The sequence below is a fragment of the Nycticebus coucang genome, chromosome 2, assembly GCF_027406575.1.
Source record: "Nycticebus coucang isolate mNycCou1 chromosome 2, mNycCou1.pri, whole genome shotgun sequence".
Lineage (NCBI taxonomy): Eukaryota > Metazoa > Chordata > Mammalia > Primates > Lorisidae > Nycticebus > Nycticebus coucang.
Window position 1 is genome coordinate 914,662 of NC_069781.1, and position 20,906 is coordinate 935,567.

At 55.8% G+C, this 20,906-nt stretch overlaps 4 protein-coding genes across 19 annotated transcripts; 2 read left to right on the top strand and 2 right to left on the bottom strand.

Annotated features, from left to right (window-relative positions):
* The first annotated feature begins 1,243 nt into the window (after positions 1-1,243).
* RNF208 (ring finger protein 208) lies at positions 1,244-3,218 on the top strand. Of its 3 annotated transcripts, none has more exons than XM_053556836.1 (2): positions 1,244-1,468; positions 1,720-3,218. In XM_053556836.1, exon 2 carries the CDS (start codon positions 2,246-2,248, stop codon positions 3,047-3,049), a length of 804 nt encoding a protein of 267 aa, XP_053412811.1. In that variant the 5' UTR covers positions 1,244-1,468; positions 1,720-2,245; the 3' UTR covers positions 3,050-3,218. The 3 variants fall into 3 exon arrangements, with proteins under 3 accessions (XP_053412811.1, XP_053412826.1, XP_053412817.1); XM_053556851.1 differs by having other exon boundaries at positions 1,291-1,468; positions 2,047-3,218; XM_053556842.1 differs by lacking the exon at positions 1,244-1,468 and adding an exon at positions 1,569-1,630.
* Positions 3,219-5,209: 1,991 nt separating this feature from the next.
* LOC128571497 (uncharacterized) lies at positions 5,210-6,783 on the bottom strand. The gene is made up of 2 exons (XM_053571058.1): positions 6,736-6,783; positions 5,210-6,341 (listed from the first exon to the last, which is right to left on the bottom strand). The coding sequence occupies exons 1-2, from the start codon at positions 6,781-6,783 to the stop codon at positions 5,466-5,468; spliced, it is 924 nt and encodes a 307-aa protein (XP_053427033.1). The 3' UTR covers positions 5,210-5,465.
* Positions 6,784-6,970: 187 nt separating this feature from the next.
* NDOR1 (NADPH dependent diflavin oxidoreductase 1) lies at positions 6,971-17,594 on the bottom strand. Of its 14 annotated transcripts, none has more exons than XM_053562310.1 (14): positions 17,213-17,594; positions 16,805-16,833; positions 11,247-11,344; positions 10,030-10,128; positions 9,847-9,948; positions 9,494-9,703; positions 9,113-9,234; positions 8,800-9,020; positions 8,616-8,723; positions 8,349-8,463; positions 8,109-8,255; positions 7,889-8,007; positions 7,721-7,815; positions 6,971-7,636 (listed from the first exon to the last, which is right to left on the bottom strand). In XM_053562310.1, the coding sequence occupies exons 1-14, from the start codon at positions 17,592-17,594 to the stop codon at positions 7,492-7,494; spliced, it is 1,992 nt and encodes a 663-aa protein (XP_053418285.1). In that variant the 3' UTR covers positions 6,971-7,491. The 14 variants fall into 14 exon arrangements, 13 of the variants coding, with proteins under 13 accessions (XP_053418285.1, XP_053418313.1, XP_053418323.1 ...); XM_053562338.1 differs by having other exon boundaries at positions 16,805-16,882; positions 17,213-17,444; XM_053562348.1 differs by having other exon boundaries at positions 8,349-8,442; positions 16,805-16,882; positions 17,213-17,429.
* A 117-nt stretch (positions 17,595-17,711) lies between these two features.
* On the top strand, positions 17,712-18,122 carry TMEM203 (transmembrane protein 203). The gene has a single exon (XM_053562394.1). The coding sequence runs from the start codon at positions 17,712-17,714 to the stop codon at positions 18,120-18,122; it is 411 nt and encodes a 136-aa protein (XP_053418369.1).
* Positions 18,123-20,906: the final 2,784 nt, after the last annotated feature.

The window sequence follows — 20,906 nt, forward strand, 5'->3', positions numbered from 1 at the left end:
CAATGCAGTTTCCCAAAAGACCCGGTTCGGAAAACCTGACACTCGGCTTGGGCCTCCCCAGCTCTGAATGGCTAGGCCTGGCCAGCTCGGGGCGTGCCCTTGCATGGGGCGGGACCTCTCTTCGTGTGGGCGGGGCCTCTAGACAGGGGGCGGGGTCTGCGGCCGGCGCGAAGGGGCTGGTCGGTGGGTCAGCCAGCGGTCCGCGGCGGAGTCTGGGCTTCAAGCCCTGTCCTGGTCGCGCCTGCCTCAGTTGCCTCACCATCATTTCAGGGCCCTATAAGGCCCTTGCCGCCCCTCCAGCGGTGCTCCTCACTTTCCTCGCCTGCTCTCGCTGAATGAGCCCAGAGCAGGTCCTACAGAGCAGCAAAAGCAGGTCAGACGGGTCAAGGATGCTCATCAGGCCTATTTGCTCACGTGAGCTCCCGCACCACCAACCCCGTCCCCTCTGGGCTCTGCACACTGCCTGGGATTCTGCTTAGAGTCAGGAGCAGACTGGCCTGTACAGAGGAAAGGGGGGCTGCAGCCTGAAAGGGGTCGAGACTGTCTAGGGTCAAGTGCAGGCCCCAGAGCTGGCCACAGAAGTGGTCGTAATGGGAGGCCAGGGGAGGAAGCGGAAAAGAATGGGGCCTCAGTACTGCGTGAGCTCAGGTCAGCACGTGCTGACCTGATGGAATGGCAGATGTGTGTCCTCTGAGGGCCGACTGCCAGCCTGTCCAGCTATCTACCGGTTTGACTTTCTGCACAATTCCACTCCTCGTCTGTCCACCCGTACGTGGAGCTTTCTCCTGACCCCCAACTCCGCCCTGTTCACTCTTCCGACGTCTCCTTGACCACCTCCACTCGTCCCACCTAGAGTCACGTTGCCCTCTCTGAGCCTGCTAGTGCTGAACTCTGGAGGCGTTCCCAGGGCTGACCGGCCGGGCGCAGACCCTGACTCTCAGAGCAAATTCTCTCCCTCCCCCACTCCAGCATCTTGGGGCTTCACAACGCGAGGGAAGGGGAGAATTTTCCTTCCAGAACTCGTGGAGGGTTGACCAGAACCAGCGTCAGGCAGGAGAGGAGAGGAGGGCTGGGGCGGCGCGGGGAATCTGGACCCCGGGAGCTGGCCAGGGCCTAGAGCGGACGGAGGGGCGGCCAAGAGGCTGGCCCCGCCTTACGGACCCCGCGCGGGTCCCCAGACAGGGGGGTGGCGCTGCGGGCGCGGGCGGGCGCCGCGCGCACTGCGGTCCCGCGCCTCCGCCGCAGAGCGCGCCACGCTCCGCACGCACCTGCTGCCGCCGCGCCGCGCCGCGCCGCACCGAGCCCCGTGCCCCGCGCCCCTGGGTGCCGCCCGCGGCCCCGCACCGCCTAAGGTTCCGCGGGAGCCCCCAGAGCTGCCGGACCCGGGCGCTGGCGCCGCATCCAGGCCTGCCTTTGAGACAACCTCTGCGGCGGCGGCGCGCGGCTAGGGGACGCCAGACTGGGGCAGGTGAGCGGGGGCGGGGCGGGGGTTGGACTCATCGCCCTTTCCCACCCCGTAGGGGTCAGTCCGCCGGAAGGTGCGTCTGGTCTCGGAGGCGGGGACCGGGGAGGGGGCTAGATTCCTAGTCCAGCGGAGGTCGGCATCCCCAAGCTGAGGTTGGGGTCAGAGGTCCGTGCCTGGTCCTTTGTGCTGGGGGAGGATGACGATGGGGGCAGGGTGGGCTCGGGCGCTGCCTTCACGCTGTCTCTCACCTGCAGCTCAGGCCTGGCCCAGGCCTCTCCTCTGCTCCTGCCGCGGAGCCTGCCGCTTGGGTCCTTCTGCAGCCAGGGCTCAGGCTAGCTGCCTTCCCTGGGAAACCTGTCCTGGAGCCATGGGGCCCACCTAGCCCCTACTTGCCCCGATGTCCCAGCCCGGGGACTGCTGACCTCGGCTGCTGGGGGAGCACCCCCCACTCTCCTTTATCAGCCCCAGCAGCCAGAGACCCTGGGTGAGCCCCTGGGACAGACCTGCAGACCAGGGCAGCCTCCCACACCTCACTGCCCTTACCTGGCTCCCCCTCCTCCACCCCTTTCTCCTCCTTCCAGGACTGGACCAGAAAAGCCACTGTGGCCACTGGGGGGGGCCTGCCCCCCCCAGATCTTGCCGGCCGCCCCTAGGAGTTCACGGGGCGGCCGGGGTCCCCACCAGGCCTGGCTGGACCAGGATGCTGCCCCCTGTCCTCCACCTCGGCCCCACCCATCACTCCCACCCACCCAAACATTCAGTCTGGCTGGAGAAAGCCAGATGCCCGCTGACCCTGGGCCTGAGGCGGGCAGTGGCTGGCCAGGCCTCCTCATGTCCTGCCTGAAGGGCCCTCATGTCATCCTCAAGATGGAGGCCATGAAGATCGTCCACCCTGAAAAGTTCCCTGAGCTACCAGCGGCTGCCCCCTGCTTCCCACCTGCTCCCCGACCCACTCCCACTCTGGCTCCCAAGCGTGCCTGGCCCTCAGACACAGAGATAATTGTCAACCAGGCATGTGGGGGAGACATGCCTGCTTTGGAAGGGGCATCCCACACCCCACCCCTGCCACGGCGGCCCCGCAAGGGCAGCACAGCAGAGCTGGGCTTCCCCCGAGTGGCGCCAGCGGACGAGGTCATTGTGAATCAGTATGTGATCCGGCCTGGCCCTACTGCCTCAGCGGCTCCTTCAGCAGCAGCAGCAGCAGCCGGTGGTGAGCCCTTGGAATGCCCCACCTGTGGGCACACATACAACGTCACCCAGCGGCGTCCTCGCGTGCTCTCTTGCCTGCATTCTGTGTGTGAGCAGTGCCTGCAGATTCTCTATGAGTCTTGCCCCAAGTACAAATTCATCTCCTGTCCCACCTGCCGCCGTGAGACTGTGCTCTTCACTGACTACGGTCTAGCCGCTTTGGCTGTCAACACATCCATCTTGAGCCGTCTGCCTCCTGAGACGCTGACAGCCCCTAGTGGCGGTCAGTGGGGGGGTGAGCCTGAGGGCAGCTGCTATCAGACCTTCCGGCAGTACTGTGGGGCTGCGTGCACCTGCCATGTGCGGAACCCACTGTCGGCCTGCTCCATCATGTAGTGGTTCCCTGCCTACTGCTGCCTGCTGGTCCTTGCTCGCCGCTTCTTCAAGGACCTGGCCCTGCCCTGCCAACCTGCTGACCCTTCCTTGCCCACTGTGGCTTCTGGCCACACCCTGCGTGGCACTGTCGCTGCAGTCAACTTTGCCATTAAAACTCTTTGCCAAAGTTCCCACCTGTTCCTTGGACTGAAGCTTGCTCCTGGGGGCTGTGCCCAGGCTGAGCCTAGGGTGGGTGCGCAGGGTTATAGTCCAGACAGGGTTTACTTTAGCCTGGAGTGACCAGAGGAAGGCCCAGAGCATATCAGGGCTGGCCTGCTCTGCTCACAGAGGTCAGGCTGTGAGTGAGCACACAGTTCTGGCAGGCTGGGCCCAACTGTGAGCCTGTGTGCAAATCCCCATGTGTACAGAGCATGCCACTGTGGGCACCACAGAGGGTTCTGTAGCAGGTACGCAGAACCAGCCCAACCAGCAAAAAAAGGCATATCTTCTGCACCAGCCAACTGTGTGTGGGTGGAGTGTCTGCATGGGGGTCAGCTCAGTGAATTTCCATCCTGGTGCCCTTGTCCTGAGCATCCCTGGTTCTATGGCTTTGTGAAGATGGCCTTGACACCAAGGCTGGCTGAGATCGTGGCATGGGAATGAGGACTACCACTTGCTGGGCTGGTCTCCTCTTTGCAGGGGGCACAGAGGAGAGCCCACCCGGATGGTGAAGACAGGCATTGAGGACAATTGTAGCTACAAGGGCACTTGCTGCAGCCACTGTTTACTGAGCCATTCTTTTCCTGGTCCCAGCCCTGACAGGCCACAGTCTCATCTCCCACCACATCACCAACAAGTCTCTGAGGTGGGCTACACATGTCCCTTTTTTCTTTTTTTTTTTGTAGAGACAGAGTTTCACCCTATCGCCCTTGGTAGAGTGCCATGGCGTCAGACAGCTCACAGCAACCTCCAGCTGCTGGGCTTAAGCGATTCTCTTGCCTCAGCCTCCCGAGTAGCTGGGACTACAGGCGCCCACCACAACGCCCGGCTATTTTTTGGTTGCAGTTTGGCAGGGGCTGGGTCCAAACCCGCCACCCTCGGCATATGGGGCCGGCGCCCTACCGACTGAGCCACAGGCACTGCCCTGTTTTTTTTTTTTTTGTAGAGGAGAGTTTCATTTTATTACCTCTGGTAGAGTGCTGTGGCATCACACAACTCACAGCAACCTCTAACTCCTGGGCTTAGGCGATTCCCTTGCCTCAGCCTCCCAAGTACCTGGGACTGCAGGCGCCCACCACAATGCCGGGATATTTTTTTATTGCACTTAGGCTGGGGCCGGGTTTGAACCTGCCACCCTCGGTATATGGGGCTGGTGCCCTGCCCACTGAGCCACAGGCACCGCCCAACATGTCCCTTTTTCTTTTTTTTTTTTTTTGTAGAGACAGAGTCTCACTTTATGGCCCTCGGTAGAGAGCCATGGTGTCACACGGCTCACAGCAACCTCCAACTCTTGGGCTTCAGCAATTCTCTTGCCTCAGCCTCCCGAGCAGCTGGGACTACAGGCACCCGCCACAACGCCCGGCTATTTTTTTGTTGCAGTTTGACTGGGGCTGGGTTTGAACCCGCCACCCTCGGCATATGGAGCCGGCGCCCTACTCACTGAGCCACAGGCGCCACCCAACATGTCCCTTTTTAAATGAAGGTCTCAGGTTTGGCACTTTGAGGCCATGCAGGGAGTCAGGGCAGAGCTAGGGTTTGGACCTGGCACTCTCAGGTGAAGGTCTGCAGCCCCTGCTCTCTCCCAGAAATAGGCTCACGCTGGGTCTCAGTTCACTTTGTGTTTACTGTGCTTGCCTGGGACTCAGGAGGAGGCAATGTGACCCAGCAGCATTGCCAGGTACACAGGGCTGTTTGCACACCTTCTTGCTGGGCTGGTCTCCTCCTGCAGCTGTCCTTGGGTTCAGCTGGCATCCGGGCAGCAGGGCAGTCATGGACTCTGGCAGGGGCTGGCTCCCAGGTGGGCCTGAGCCCTTGTTTTTTTTTTTTTTTTTTTTTGTAGAGACAGAGTCTCACTGTACCGCCCTTGGTAGAGTGCCGTGGCGTCACACGGCTCACAGCAACCTCTAAGTCTTGGGCTTACGCGATTCTCTTGCCTCAGCTTCCCGAGCAGCTGGGACTACAGGCGCCCGCCACAACGCCCGGCTGTTTTTTGGTTGCAGTTTGGCCGGGGCTGGGTTTGAACCCGGCACCCTCGGCATATGGGGCCGGCGCCCTACTCACTGAGCCACAGGCACCGCCCTGAGCCCTTGTTTTGAGTCCAGTGACAGAGGCCTTGACTGAAGGCCAGTGTTCTGGGTCTAACCTTGGATTTTACAGCCTGGGCCTCATAGCACCCAGGTGTGGGGAGTGTGGGCATGCAGGGCAGTCAGGGTTCTGCTTAGGGGCTGGAGCGGTCCAGGAGCATGAGGAGCAGCCCCAGCAGCACAAGCGGCAGGGCAATGAGCCCCAGCCCCAGCAGCTCGAGGGCCAGCAGGCTCAGCAGCACCAGGCAGCGGGCACAAGGCCCATGCTCCCGCAGTGCCCAGAGCCAGGCACCCAGTCGGGGAGGGCAGGGCAGGAAGGGTAGGCAGCCCTGGCCAGCCCCCGGCCCCACCAGGAAGCGCATTTGGTAACGGTGCTCCAGGGAGCCCCAGGGCCCAGGGTCACGGGGGGAGGGCAGGGGTGTGTCACAGGGCAGTGAGCGTGCAGGCCCATCGGCCTGTAGCAGCTCCTCCTGCAGTTGGCAGATCTGCCACTCCAGCATAGGCGTCTTCTGGCGGCACAGTGGACAGCACACACGGCCCAGGTCAGCACTGGGGGCCGTACCCAGCAGCTGGTGCAGGCAGTCTTCACACAGGCCATGGCCACAGTTCAGCAGGGCCAGGCGGTGTTCTTGGAGCCCATAGGACTCAGTGCAGATGGGGCACTCTTCCCCTTGCCCTGATGCCTTCTGCTCCTCCCCCTCCTCTCTGGCTGTTAAGGCACAGCTGTCCAACAAGGAGATGGCTCCCAGGAGGGGCTCACTGTATATGGTCCTGGCTTCCTGGGGGGCCCCAAGGCCATCCCCTTCACTCACTGGCACCTGGCACAGTGGGACCAGGCACTCAGGACCCAGAGGGGCCCAAAGTGGACTGGTGGACTCAGAACTAGTGTCAGTAGGGCCGAGGGTGTGGTCCCTAGGGCAGGAGTCATGATAGGAGGGTGGGGATGCCAGGGTGGCGGCAGTAGTCAGGTGAGAGGTCAGTATGGCCTTCTGAGGTGAGCAGTCTGGGGTCTAGCACTGACCTCCTCCAGGCTGGAAGTAAACTTCGCTTAGGCCCAGCGGACATGCCAGTTCCGGTGGCTCCTGTGCCCACAAAGCACTGTCCCCAGCCAGATCTGGCCTGAGCCTGGCCTCAGCCACGTCCAATCCCGAGTCAGCCACCGACAAGACTGCCAGGTCACCAGACTCCTCCAACAGGATTTTTCCCTCCCAGCACCAAAGGCTCCTCCCAGGGGTGGGACAGCACATACCACGCCCCTTCCCGGCCTTGCCCCTTGCTCCGGGCTGGGCAGGTTCCCAGAGCAGGAAAGAGGTTGTACACACCTCATGCCTTCCTAGCACCTTCCATGGTCCCTTCTGCTGGCCACCCCTGCTTGGCTGTCAGAGCCGGCAGAGCTTGGCTGACCTGCCTCCAAGCCTTGAGTACACGGTGGAAACAGTAGGTGCTCACCATGTTAGATTAGATACCAAAGTTGCCAGGGAACCCAGGCAATGGGGGCTGAGCAGCAAGACACAGACAGACACAGACACTTGCACACGCCATGGGAAGGACACTGCCATCCCAGGTGGGTTTCTCCAAGCTGTGGGTCCACCCATCACCCAGGAGGAGCCGGAGGAAGGATGTGCACGTAGCAAGCAGCCAGGTGGTGGCATCATTTATTGCCAAGGCTTTCTTGGAATCAGGAGAGGAAGGGGCTGCACTGGCTTGGCCCTTCTCAGGAAGAGGGCCCAGTGGCTTGTCCTGAGCCCTGTGGGTGTCGGGGGTGGCTGGCCAACAGTCTCTATAGGCTGTAGTGGGAGAAGCTGGGGAGGCCCCAGGGCAGAGGACCCTCAGCAGGCCTCCTGGTGCCCATCAGGCTGGCCATGCCTCCCTGGGTCTCTATACCTGTGTGACAGGATGGGGGAGAAATGGACACAGAGTTATGTGTCAGGCTGAGGGAGGGAGGGGCCAGCGGAGGCTGCAGTGAGGCCAGGATGACAAGGTGGTCTCAGGAGTCAGGGGGAGTGTGGCTGTGCATGGGGAGCAGACTGTCCTCCTGGCCAGTGGGGTCTGAGAAGATCCTAGACACAGACAGGGCCTGGAGATGACAACAGCCCTTCTGTCAGGTGGGGCCCTGGGAGGCCAGCCATCAGACTGGATGAGGGCTGCCAGGACAGACACTCAGGCCCATGTCTCAGTCTGGAAGCGCAGAGCCCGCTGGAGCCTGGCAAGGTAAGCTGCCGCCTCAGGGCTGGAGAGCTTGCCCTCCTCCTGGAAGATGGACATCAGGGCTTCCGAGACGTCTGCTGGCATGTTCTTTGCATTGCTGGAGGGGCATGTGCAGAGAGCTCCATGAGGCTGGGCCCCTGAGGGGCTGGGCCCACTCTCACTGCAGCCCAGGCCTGCTCACCCTGCCAGGTAGAAGTAGGCGCCCTGGCGGTCCAGCAGCTCCCACACGAGTGGCCCGACCTCCCGGAGCCGGTGCTGCACATACACCTTGTGCTCCTGTGGGGCAGGAGGTTGGAGGGGCTGAGCCTGAATGCCCACCTCCCACCATCCCCCCTCCGTACACACCCACCTGCTCCCGGGAGAAGGCTGTGACCAGGGTCAGGAAGCCCTTTCTCTCCAGGCCCCGCCACTCCTCCTCCCAGTAGAAGTCCTGGGCTTGCCAGCGGCAGCCAAAAAACAAGATGTTTCCTGGAGAAATGCAAGGTGGTCTCAAATCTGGACACAGGCCCTTGAGGCTCAGGTGGGCCAATCCTGGCCACGGCCCTGCCCTGGGACCCCTTTGTGCTCACCGGTCCGGCCCTGGGCCACGCGCTCCTGGATGGCTGCTCGGAAGGGGGCCACCCCAGTGCCAGGCCCCACCATGATTATAGGTGTGTCCGGTGTCTCTGGGAAGGCCAGGCCCCCAGGCCGCACCCACAAGGGTACCTGGACAGGTCCTATTGCAGGGGAACATGGCATGAAGAAGCTTGAAAGGTTGTGGTTGTGAGGACAGGAGCCCTGGGCTGTACAACCCCTGGGAGCTGGGTCACCTTGCCCAGGGTCCAGGGACGCCAGCCAGGAGGAGCAGAGGCCATGACGGGGCTCCTTGAGGCGGGTCTGGTATCGCACCACGGCCATGAGGATCTGCAGTCGTGAGGGGTGAGCCTGGGTGGGGGAGGGCCGTGCGGGCAGGACTGTGGGCACCCTGCCCATTGCCTAGGCCACCTGGTCAGAGGACAACCCCTGCCTCCAATCCCCGGACCTCAGTCCCAGTTTTCCTAAGGCCAGTCCTCAGCTCTGTCCACCAGTCCCCTTACCAGCAGAGAAGAGGCGATGGAGAAGGCTCGTGGCCGGATTGGGGGGATGAGGTCCAGTAGGTAGTCTGGTGGGATGGCACCAGCTGTGTGTGGGAAGTCACAGAGCACCTGGGGAGAGAATCTCAGCATGGCCGCAGCATGGCCAGGAGTCAGGGCCTGGTGCCCACCTGGCAGCCCACCTCACCTCCAGGATGGTCCTGCGAGGCCGGCTGCAGTACTCATAGAGCTCCTCCTGGCCCTGGGCAGACCCAAATTCCAGCAGCTTCTCCCTTTCTAGCTCATGGACAGAGAGACAGGCCAGGAGCTCAAAGAAGGAGCGGCGAGGCACACTGGTGATATCCAGGTACTGGGACACGAGGTGCCAGATGGAGCAGGGCTGGGGCAACCTCGAGGGGCAGGGGACACCTGTAACAGTGAGTGGGAGACACCCAGGGATTTGGGCTGGGCCTTTAGGGGGATTCCGAGGGCATGAGGAAGGGCAGATGGCTAGGGCTCACCTGACTCCTGCGGCTGTAGCAAGAAGCTTTGGTCGGGGTTCAGGCCCAGCACCTGGCAGAACTGCTGGACGTGGGCAGCTGAGTTTGAGGGCTGAATCAGCACCACATCACCTGCCACAAAACTGTGAGAAAAGGATGCGGGGGCTCAGGGGAGACTACAGGGAGGGCTTAAGGTCCTCAGACGGAAGCCATTTCCTCTGCAACCTGACCTCAGCCTATACCCTGCAAGCCACCTACCTAGCTTTGGCACACCCTCTGAACCCCAGGTCTACAGTCCATCCTTACCCTGCCCTCCTTGGCTCCCTAGGGCACCTCCACTCCCTGTTGGACCTACAAGACCCTCCTGCCAGCTTGGCATTTGGGCTGTGCTCGGGGCCTCACCTGATCCCGGAGGCTGTGATGTCGAACTCAATCAGCCGAACATCCTGGAAGTGCAAGGGCCCAGTGACCCTCTGGTTGGAGACCATGGGTGCGAGGAAGGGCTGCGACTCTGATGGGGGACCTTGGGAGTCTGGGCTGGGCAGCCTCTGCTCCTCAGAACATGTGCTAGGAGCCTCTTGAAGGAAGTGCAGGGTGAACTTGGAGGGCAGGCTGCAGGGAGGGTGTCGCATGTCAGACCAGGGACTCCCCTCCCCAGGGGCTGCATACCCACATCTTGGAGGGGCCCAGGGTGAGGTCCCAAGGCCAGGTTGGGTCTGCTGCACCTTCGTGGGCTGACCCAAGGCTATACTCACGGGACTCCAGCAGGGATCACAGTGAGGCCCTGAGGCACTGGGTAGAGCTCTAGCACTTTCACCCACAGGTCTTGCAGCCAAGGGTCAATAGCAGCATCTGGCCTAGGAGGGAGGGGCCCTGCCTAAGCAGACCTGCTCCCTGCAGGGCAGAGCCATGGAGGCACCACCTGCCTGCACACTCACCCCAGCTCGTGCTGGTCATCGCCCAGGCAGGGTGGCAGGAGGGCACTGCCCCCAAGCTGCAGCAGTCGGCGGTGCAGCTTCTTAGCCACGAAGTTGTACCTATAGAGACAGTGAGGCTGGGCCCACATGGGCCAGAGCAAAGCCCAGGCAGGCCCTCCATGGGCACAGACATTCCATGTTGGCTTCAGCCTAGGAGGGGCACAGCCACTGCACGCCAGAGGCTTCCAAGACCAGGGTGGCCACCACAGCCCTGAACAGCAAGTCTACTGCTCATGGGGAATGAGCATGTGTCAGGGAGGTATGTGGTCTTAGGGTCCATGGACAGGAACTATAGAGGATGAGTGACTAGGCATCTTCTAGGGAGTGGGGGGGGGGGGTCAGCTGTTTCTCACTTTGGCTTATAAAGGCGCAATTGGATACTTGTAACACTCAGTTCCAGGGAATGCTATCAGCAGTTGGGACTCCCACCCTCCCACCTACCTTCCTGCCCATGCACACCACCACCATGAACAAGTATCACATCAACACAACAAAATCTGGGGCAGAAATGTGTGATGTTGCCATCCCTCTCCCCATTTTCTGCCCTTGCATCTGCAGTGATTGAGAACTCCACCATACACATAGCTTTGGTCGTGCAGTGCTCAGCAGTCCCTACTTGGACAGTCAGATAGTTTTCAACATTTTGTTGTCTTAAGATGCCATCTATACCCTTGAATGAAAACCTCTTATTTCCTTAGGAAACTATGCAAAGCAACACCACTCCTGCTGAGGGTGCAGATGTGTCCTGTGCAAATGTTGACAGAGAAAACCCAGAGGTGGTCCCACTGAGGGGGAGGAGTACATGCTGTGTCCTTCTCCACGGACACCCTGTGTCATAAATATCTCACTCTATGTATTTTTGTAAAAGTGGGTAGCAGCACCAGGTAGGTCTTTCTTGACTTGTCAGGGGTTGTGGTGACACCCCTGGTCCAGCTGTGGCACTCTGCTGCCCTGCCCACTTCCAATCTGTGCCCCACACACATGCAGCCTGGGTGGCCACGGAGGAATGTCTCTGGTGAGAATGCAAAGTCAGTGCCACTCAGGGGCCATCTGGCCTGCAGAGGCCAACCTGGGGCTGGGTCCCTGACCCTCTGCAGTGCACCTCTTGTTTGACCTCAAAAACTGTCCCTGTTCTGGTCCAAGTGCTAGCCAACATATCTGCCCTGTCCGCTACTCACTTGGCATATGAGGAGTCCCCAAGGCCCAGGACAGCAAAGTCCATCTGACAAAGGGAAGTAGAAGGCAGGCTCTTCCGGAATATAAATCTCCAAAAGTTCTGTAGGCAGAGGACCACAGTCAGCACATCAGAAAGTTAGTGTCAGTGGGTTAGTGCATTAGTGAGTTAGTGCATTAGCAAGTTAGCAGGTCAGTGAGTTAGTGCGTTAGTGAGTTATCACGTCATCACATTAGTGAGTCAGCAGGTTAGCAAGTCAGCAAGTTAGTGGGTCAGTGCTCCCGACTCTGCTGGAGAGGTCTCAGAGAAGGCAGAGAAGGGAGAAAACAAAAAATGTCTGACCTAAAGGCTGAAGAGGGGGAAGGGAGGGCTGGCCGAGGGCCCACCCCTACCTCACAGGAGGCCCAACAGCCCTGCACTCCAGGCCAGAGCAGTCCCTCCCCAGGGTGCCAAGGCCTCCTGCTCCTCAAGAGGTTTGTTATTAAAATAACAGAACCTTTTTTATTCTATTACAATGGCAAGAAATTTAGGAAAATACAAAGTCACAAAGGAGAAGAAAGCTACCCCCCAAGCCATTACCATGCACAGGTGCTGGGAGGCAACTCCTTCAGGGAGGTGTGGCCATGGTACAGAGGCTGGTAAAGGATGCCCGTCCAGGACCACCCTCAGAGGACTGAGATACCACTTTCCTCTCCTGCACAACTCCTCTCCCTGTTGTGCTGAGCTGTGCCTGGACCCCCTCTCCTCCCTTGCTCTGGACTTGATCTCCAGTGTCCCCCTTACCCATGGGGACCCTCGCCCCCACCTGTCACTCCCCAGGCTTCCTCTGCTCTAGTGGGCCTATCTCCTCAGCTGGGTCCAAATGACCAAAACCACCCGGTTCACACCTGCCTCTTTCCTGTTGGGCAGAGGCCTGCCTTCTTCTTACCTTCTCCTTGACCTTAAACCCCCAGCACCATCCTCTATACATTCAGGCTTCATTTCCTAACCACCACCCTTTCTGTGGACAAGCATGGAGGCAATAGCAGAGCCCCCAGACCTCTCTGTGGGTGAAGAGACCCTAGCCCCGTCAGGTACATTGCTCTGTTTACTTGCTCTGAACCACCCCTCATCTTCTCAGGGATCACACTGTGACAGCAAAGATGCTCTGCCTCTTGTCTACTCAGGCCCTCTCTAGCACTTTCTTAGTGACAGGCCCTTTCTCTCCTGCTTTTGGTGGAGAATTTATTCCCAATAAAAGGGCTGAGGAAGGTAATTTCCATGACCTTCTTGTTTGAAGACAGCCTAACTTTCCCCTCACAGGGGATTGGCAATATGTTTGTTTGTTTTTGCAGTTTCTGGCTGGGGCTGGGTTTGAACCCGCCACCTCTGGCATATGGGGCCGGCGCCCTACTCCTTTGAGCCACAGGTGCTGCCCGGGATTGGCAATATGGATGGAAAAGCATCCTCCCTCAGAAGCCAAGGCTTTGCTCTGGGCCGTTCTAGCCTGGCACACTGCTGAGGCCAGAGGTACCTGCCTCAGCAGTGCATGGGGCACTCCCTTTGTCCCCATCAGCCCAAACTCACAATGATGTTCCTTAGTGGGAACACATTCCTTCTCAGCAGGGCCCTTCTGGCACGTGGTGGCCACTCTCATACTGAGGACTTTAGTTCAGGGACATTTTGTTACTTTGCTTTTTGGGGTGAGGGGAACAAGAGTCTCGCTTGTCACTCTCGGTAGAGTGCCCTGGCCTCACAGCTCATAGCAACCTCAAACTCTTGAGGTCAAGTGATTCTCTTACCTCAGGCTCCTGAGTAGCTGAGACTACAGGCACCTGTCACAAAGCCCAGCAACTTTTAGAGGTAGGGTCTTGCTCTTGTTCAGACTGGTCTCAAACCTATGAGCTCAAGCTATGCACCCGCCTCAGCCTTTCAGAGTGTTAAGATTACAGGCAGGAGGGGCGGCGCCTGTGGCTCAGTCGGTAGGGAGCCGGCCCATATACCGAGGGTGGTGGGTTCAAACCCAGCCCCGGCCAAACTGCAACCAAAAAATAGCCGGGCGTTGTGGCGGGCACCTGTAGTCCCAGCTACTTGGGAGGCTGAGGCAAGAGAATCGCTTAAGCCCAGGAGTTGGAGGTTGCTGTGAGCTGGGTGAGGCCACAGCACTCTACCGAGGGCGATAAAGTGAGACTCTGTCTCTACAAAAAAAAAAAAAGATTACAGGCACGAGCCAGTGCACCCAGCCCTTACTTTCCTTGGTAATTTCCTCCCCAATATCTTTTTGTCATCCTAAGCTACCGGAATAATCTTTAGATTTTGATATTTTTCCGCCATTTTCTATGTTCTTTTTGGTTACACTTTCTGGGCAGATTTCCCAACTTATCTTCCAATCTTTTAAAGTTTTTCATGTCCATTTAACCGCTTCGGAATCTACTGCTTTGTCCTGTCTTGGGGCACTGGTCTTATCACGCTGTCACATGGAGACTGTGTCCTCTGCAGAGAATCACAGCTTGTCTGGCTCCAGCTTGCCTTTAGTCTCTTGAGTTCTAATTGAGTTTCTCTTGGTCTCTTGTCTTTCACTGGAGCCCTTCCTCAGGTGTATAGTCTTCGTGGTCTATTTGTACTGATGAAGTTAAAAGAAAACCTTGGAGACAAACCTGTCACCTAGCAGGTTTTTCTACCAGGAGATGGGACAGGGGCCTTGACCTTTTTTTTTTTTTGAGATGAAATGGCATGTAGCGAAAATCTTTATTCCAAGTTTTGGTTTTATACTCTTCTAGTCACATACACACTTAATCTATTATCTATTAGTTTCATCATCATTTTATCTTCTTTTTTACATATATGAAATTTAACTTGAAAGGAAATATTTTGTTACCATATCAATGCAATCACCTGTGTAGTAATCTCTTCTTCTAAACAGTGACTAATTTCTGAGCAGGTCACAAAGACGAAAGTAGCCACAGGGGAATTGAATATCTTCAAGCATTCACTCAGTTTACTCAGTATGAAGTAATGACTGTGTCCTTCCTTCAGGGCAGAGTACCTATAGACCTCCGACAATATGTTGTTAACATATGTCAACCCTCTGGCCCATATCTCTGAGGAAGGGCGGCATGCCCTTGGATCTCAGGCTTCACAGGGTATACAGCTTCAGAGAAAAGGCCTAAGGAATTTACAACTCAAAAAAAGCCTAACCCTGGGCCTTGACCTTTTACTGTGGACAGCTTCTCCAGAGAAGACCCCTCCCATCGGCTGCCTGGGGATACATGCCTCACTTGCAGCCTCAGCAAGGACCCTAGCAAGGAGGCAGAGGCTTCCAATTTATAGCAAGGATGGCCACTGAGGAGCCTCACCCCTGCCTCTGTCTCCCTGGGCCTAGGGTCTGCAGCCTCTAAGGAGCCCCAGTCCCTACTGTGGGGATCCTACTCCTAGTCTTCTCTGTGGGACACTCATCCCTCAGACTCTCCCCTTGTCAACCCAAGTCCCAGCAAACTGTGCCCTCCTTTGAGCCTAACTGTCTAGCCCAGCTCAGATGCGAGGGAGGCCTCCAGTCCCGTTCCTCTCCCATACCCCACATCCTCATATCCCTTCACTTGCTTCCTGCCTGTGATCCCCTCTGCCATGTTCCTTGTTGAGGGTTATCCAGCTTGCTGAGGGTTGCACTTGGGTTATGCAGCTCTGTCCCCATTTAGTCTCCACCTCCTTCCCCCAAGTCTTTCCCCCACTCGCATTTAAACATGCTGATGTCTTACATTTTATAAACACATTCTTTTTAACTTCTTAGCCCTTTTACAGCCAGATGTTTGTTTGAAAGGCTCAAAAAAAAAATTTTTTTTTTAAACAGAGCCACACTGTGACATTGGGTAGAGTGACATGGCATCATAGCTCACAGTAACCTCAAACTCTTGGACTCAAGGAATCCTCTTGCCTCAGCTTCCCTAGTAGGTGGGACTAGACACCTGCCACAACACCTGGCTAGTTTTTCTATTTTTAGTAGAGATGGCGTCTCACTGTTGGTCAGGCTGAACTCAAACTCCTAAGCTCCAGCAATCCACCCACCACAGCCTTCCAGGATTATAAGGTATGAACCACCATACCCAGCCTAAAAGGCTCATTCTTAAAAGATTCTCTCCTCTCACCCACTCATTTGCAGATTTTCTGTAATCTGAAGTCTCTCCTCAAGACCCACTTAAACTGTTCTCCCTGACAATGTGAACAATCCTTTTGCAGATAAATCCCACTGATGCCTCTCAGGCCTTATCTGAGTTCTGCACAGCATTGAACACTGCAGCCCTTCTTGGAACACCCACTTCCCTGCCCTTTACCTCGGGGGTAGTCCACTTTCCTGCTCTTTTATACCCTCACGTTCAGGGCAGCCTGTCTTCAGATGAAGGAAAAGCTTCCTTTCCTCAAACTAATTAATGCATTGTGGCCACTTCTACATCTTCCTGTACCCAGAGTTCTCCTCGGAGCTCCAGACATGCTGTACACCTCCACCTGGATGTCTCCAGGTACGCTGCCTCCCCACGCCTCTTTCCATGTTCTATTTCTGTGGATGGACATACTATTCATCCTGGTCCCAGAGCCCAAATCTTTGTCTTGATTTTGCCTTCTTTCTCATCTACCAGACACACTCAATGACACGTCCTGTTGGCTCCCCCTTCCTGACGTCTCCGGATGTGTCCACCTCTATCTTCTGCCATCACACTCTCCCAGTCCACCAGCATCTTTTGCTGTTATTCTTGCTCTCCTGCAACCTGTGCTCCCCGCAGACAAGTGTTGGTCTTGCTAGAATATGAATGTGACTCATGTCACCCCCACCACCCATTTCCACACCCCTTCATTGCAAGCCCATCTGCTCTACTGTGGAATGGGCCTGGGTTCCTGCTTCTCTTCTCCTTCCCTCTTGCCCCTAATGCACTCCTTGGCTCAGTTATCCTGAACTACTTTTTCCTCTACACAGCCTGCTCCTTCTTTCCTGGTGCCTGCGTAACCTACTTATCCTTCAGGACTCAGCCTACACTGTCTTCTTCCTAAAAGCTCTGCCTGAGCCCCCAGACTGGACTAAATGAGAATAGATGATCCTTACCAATGCTCCCATAAGACCCAGCACCTTCCCAACAGCAGGTATTTCTTGGTATTGTAATTCTCACTAACTATGTTGCTCCTACAAGAGTGTGAGGTGAAGGTAGAAATGTGGCCACTGGGTTCATAGTTGGATCCCCAGCAGACTATGCCAGGAATATATGTGCACAGAAAATTTTGAAAGAAATGAGTATTCTCCGAAGGTCTCACAATCTAGAGATATACACAAGACTCAGACCAGATTCGTATATAGCCCTGGAAAAGCACAAAAGGTTAAAATGGAGAAAAAGGCTATTTGGTAGCTATGAAGAGTTTATTAAGGAGGACAACCAGAGCCCCCAGATCCACCCAAAGATATCCTCTCAAATCTGCCTCTAACTTTCATCAGGTATAGGCAGGCAAACAATTTATTGTGCTTCTTGGACTCTTCAGGCAACAAACACGGAGTGAGGGTCGAGGACAGGGATCTGAGAAGCCACATCAGGCCAGCCTTACCTTCATGTTGTCAGGGGGGTCTCCTTGGCCTGTAGTTGCACAAACAAATATCACCAGGGGCTCGTTAATCAGATTCACCTCAACAAAAAGACACACATGTAAGACCTCGACCTGTAATGATCCGGCATCCTCCCTGAAACCTCGTCCCCTCTCCTTAGCTCAATCTGATAGGGTAGAAGGCCTTATGTGAGTGCCACAGCGAGTAGCTTGCCTTCTTTCAGAGTCCAACTTCCTCCAGGTGCTAACCTGAGCCACCCTTCCCAAGCTCCTCTTTCCCCTAAATCCGCTGTAAGGGAAGGGCCCGCTGTGAGAGAGAAAACGAGGCCTTTTGAGTTGAAGACCCTGAGGGGCGGGCACGATAGGCCTGCTCGCATCTGTCTCCCTGCCGAGGCCCTCGGGAGCCCTCACCACCGGGTAGGAATCCAGGGCCTGCACCCGGCAGGTGAGGCGCCGGCGCCGGGCCTCGCGACCCAGCCTCTCCGACACATCCTGAGCAGTGCCTGTCTGGCTGCCAAAGAGCACCACAAGTTGCGGGATCGGCATCCAAGCGCACCCTGCGGATCGCTGCACCCAGACTGAGAACCCGGAAGACCGCGCCCGTGGGCCCAGAGGTAGCGTCGTTCCACTTCCGCCGGCGGCCGGAAGTGACGCTCCTAGGATGCGCACTGCGGGTTATGGCGTCTGAGTTCGGGGTCCAGAGGCGTTCGGTCTGTGTTGACTTTTCCGGCCTGGGCCGGGGGATCGACCCGGCTACTCGCCGCTCGCCGAGGGCCGGGGCGGACGGGGCCATTAGCCACCTCTCGCTCACAGCGGCGGCGGCAGGTTCTGACGAGGCCCGCGGGGAAAGAAGGCTCAGTCCTGCGGGAGGCTCGCTCGGTTGGGCTCTGGCCCGCGCTCAACCGGCGCGATGCTCTTCTCCCTCCGGGAACTGGTGCAGTGGCTGGGCTTCGCCACCTTCGAGATATTTGTGCACCTGTTGGCCCTGTTGGTGTTCTCCGTGCTGCTTGCACTGCGTGTGGACGGCCTGGCCCCGGACCTCTCCTGGTGGAACGTGTTCGTGCCCTTCTTCGCAGCTGATGGGCTTAGCACCTACTTCACCACGATCGTGTCCGTGCGCCTCTTCCAGGATGGAGAGAAGCGGCTGGCGGTGCTCCGCCTCTTCTGGATCCTCACGGTCCTTAGCCTCAAGTTTGTCTTTGAGATGCTGTTGTGCCAGAAGCTGGTGGAGCAGACTCGAGAACTCTGGTTTGGCCTGATCATGTCTCCAGTCTTCATTCTCCTGCAGCTGCTCATGATCCGCGCCTGTCGAGTCAACTAGCCTTTCCGAAGTGCGAGAGAGGGAACGTTGGATAGCTATACTGCTGGACCTCTAACTGAGGCCCTATACTTGGCGTTACATCAGAGGAGAGGTCTTGGTCTGAAGGCAACGCCTGCTTGCTCCCAGCTGAGCACCCTGTTCCCTCTATAGCAATCGTGTCTGAAATTGTTTCCTCAGTATGGCTAAAAAGAACAGCCTTAATCTTCAAAATGTATTTCTTGTTATTTCATGCTTTGAGTAGGTAATCGTAAATTGAGATCCCTAGAAGGGATCTAGGCCAGACATTTCTGAACTCCTCTGACATTTGGAAACTGAATATGAGTAAAATGCCCTGATGGACTCTGGGTATTTTCCCTGGATCCTGGGAAAGTACTCTAGTACAAAGGCTGCAAATCTGGACTCAAGGATTTCCTCCAGCAGCAGGGCTGACTTAAGAGCTCACTGTTCCATCTATCCAGATCAGATTTCATTAGTTATCTTTCTTAGATAGATCTAAAAAGTGTAAATGAGTCTGTATCTCCTTCTCTGTGGTATGGGAGAGAATGGTCCTTCATTCCAGCCTAATGTCAGAAAAATGTTGAATAAGAACGTGATTTTAGGGCCCTATGTGGTTATCTGTCATCTAAGAAAAGAATTCTGCTGTCCAGGTGCTGTTTGGCTTCCTATCTAAGCAAAGACTGCGTTTCACAGAGTTTTTCACCACCTTGTGGCTGGCACTATTAGCACACCTAAAACAGATTTGAGGTTTCCCTAAGGTGTTTTATGTTCATAGCATTGACATCCACAAATAGGAAGCTTGTGAGTTGCCCAGCTTTGTTGGCCTGAGGTCTTTGGTTTGATGCTGGTCAGGTGCCAAATGAGAACATTTGCTGGAAAAAAAAAAAAAAAAGAGAACATTTGCTGGGATGAAAATAAAATAAGAATGTTTTCCTGAAATGAACAGTAGTCACCTGTATCTTTCGAGGTGACTGAATCTGAGTATGAACACACAGATTCTCCTTACTATATGGTGTAACTGGTTGCTGCCTTGAGATTGTAGATGGACTGCAAAGTATTTGCCAGAGCTTAGTGGGTGGTAGCAGTGGGGGCCACTTCTGGAGAATCCCTGCTTCCTTCTTCTTCTTTTTTTTTTGCAGTTTTTGGCCAGGGCTGGGTTTGAACCCACCACCTACAGCACATGGGGCTGGCGCCCTACCCCTTTGAGCCACAGGCGCTGCCTCCCTGCTTCCTTCTTTAGGAGGTAGGTAACTTGCCTCTGCCCCACGTAAAGACAATAGCCTGGGCCCATGTTGAAGACCTGCAGAATAGTTTGTGTGACACCAGAGAACTTGTCTTGCGATTGTGTGGTTTTTGTGGGTCTCCTTGGGATCAGGGATGAGCAGAGATCAGCAAATGCCCTGCAGCCTGTTTTGTATGACCCATAAGCGGAGGATGGTTTTTACATTCTTTTTTTTTGAGACTGAGCCTCAAGCTTTTGCCCTGGTAGAGTACCATGGCATCACAGCAACCTCAAACTCCTGGGCTGAAGCAATTCTTTTGCCTCCGCCTCCCAAGTAGCTGGGACTACAGGTGCCCACCACAATGCCCAGCTATTTTTTGGTTGTAGCCGTCGTTGTTTGGCAGGCTGGATTCAAACCTGCCAGCTCAGGTGTATGTGGCTGGTGCCTTAGCCGCTTGAGCCACAGGCGCCAAGCCAGTTTTTACATTTTTAAATGGTTAAAAACAAGAATGATAGGGAGGCTGAGGCAGGAGAATCGCCTAAGCCCAGGAGTTGGAGGTTGCTGTGAGCTGTGTGACGCCATGGCACTCTACTGAGGGCAATAAAGTGAAACTCTGTCTCTACAAAAAAAAAAAAAAATTAAAAAAAAAACAAAACAAAACAAGAATGATGACAGAGTAACTATGACTCATAGAGCACAAGGTTTCCCAATCTCAGCACTCTTGGCCTTTTGGGCTAGATCACTCTTCATTGTGGGTATGGTGGGAACGGGAACTGCCTGAGGATGTAGGATGTTTAGCAGTTCCCCTGGCTTTCTACTCACCACATGCCAGTACTACCCTTCACTTGTGACAACCAAAAGTTTATCTAGATGTTGCCAAGTCCCTTGGAGCACAAACTTGTCCTTAGCAAGAATGAATGGGCTAAAATATTCACTGTCTGGCCCTTTACAGAACAGGTTTGCTGACTTCTGCTCTACTGAAGCAGCTTAGTTAACGGTGTGAGGTTTGTGACCCCTTTGCCTGGGATGGATGCTTAGTCATATAAACCATTGTGATACTCGAATTGGAGCTGTTGTTTGTCCCACAGCTTCAAAAATGTCTCCTACCCAGGACTAGCATTAACTCTTGTCAAAGGTACAAGCTGAATGCTGGGTATGAGTTTCCTTGTAATGCTATTTTTAATGTTTTGTGTGTTCTCTGGTTTTATTTGGTAGTTCGGAATTGGGCAGTCCCATTGGTATACAAATGATCATCCTATAGGAAGGTGATTTGAGGAAGACCCTAAGGGAGGAGGTGCTTGGCTTTTCCAAGTCTGAAATGCAAAGTTTCTTTTCTCCAGCTTAATAGAATGTTGAAGAGAGCAAGGCAGAGTTAAGGTAGTGGCTGTTGCAGACTGCCATGGTACCTATGAACTAAGAAGGGTACCCTCCCACCCTGGCCAAAACCTGCTCAGGGTTTTTGCAGAGACCCAGGTGCCAGTTTCTAGAAAGGTAAGTGGCGTCAGAGTCATTACTAAGCGGGATGCTGACTGCATAGTAGTTGATAAAAATACAGTGGTGTCGG

Bases quoted from the DNA above. Each gene is read 5' to 3' on its own strand.
- RNF208 (XM_053556836.1), top strand. From the start codon at position 2,246: ATGCCCGCTGACCCTGGGCCTGAGGCGGGCAGTGGCTGGCCAGGCCTC.
- LOC128571497 (XM_053571058.1), bottom strand. From the start codon at position 6,783: ATGGTGAGCACCTACTGTTTCCACCGTGTACTCAAGGCTTGGAGGCAG. The intron at 6,342-6,735 runs GTCAGCCAAGCT...GGTCAGTGCTAG, and splicing joins TACTCAAGGCTTGGAGGCAG to ACCCCAGACTGCTCACCTCA.
- NDOR1 (XM_053562278.1), bottom strand. From the start codon at position 17,594: ATGGCCCCGTCCGCCCCGGCCCTCGGCGAGCGGCGAGTAGCCGGGTCG. The intron at 11,345-16,804 runs GTAAGGCTGGCC...CTCTGCCTACAG, and splicing joins ACCCCCCTGACAACATGAAG to AACTTTTGGAGATTTATATT. The intron at 8,724-8,799 runs GTGAGGTGGGCT...TTCTCTCCCCAG, and splicing joins CTCGCAGGACCATCCTGGAG to GTGCTCTGTGACTTCCCACA.
- TMEM203 (XM_053562394.1), top strand. From the start codon at position 17,712: ATGCTCTTCTCCCTCCGGGAACTGGTGCAGTGGCTGGGCTTCGCCACC.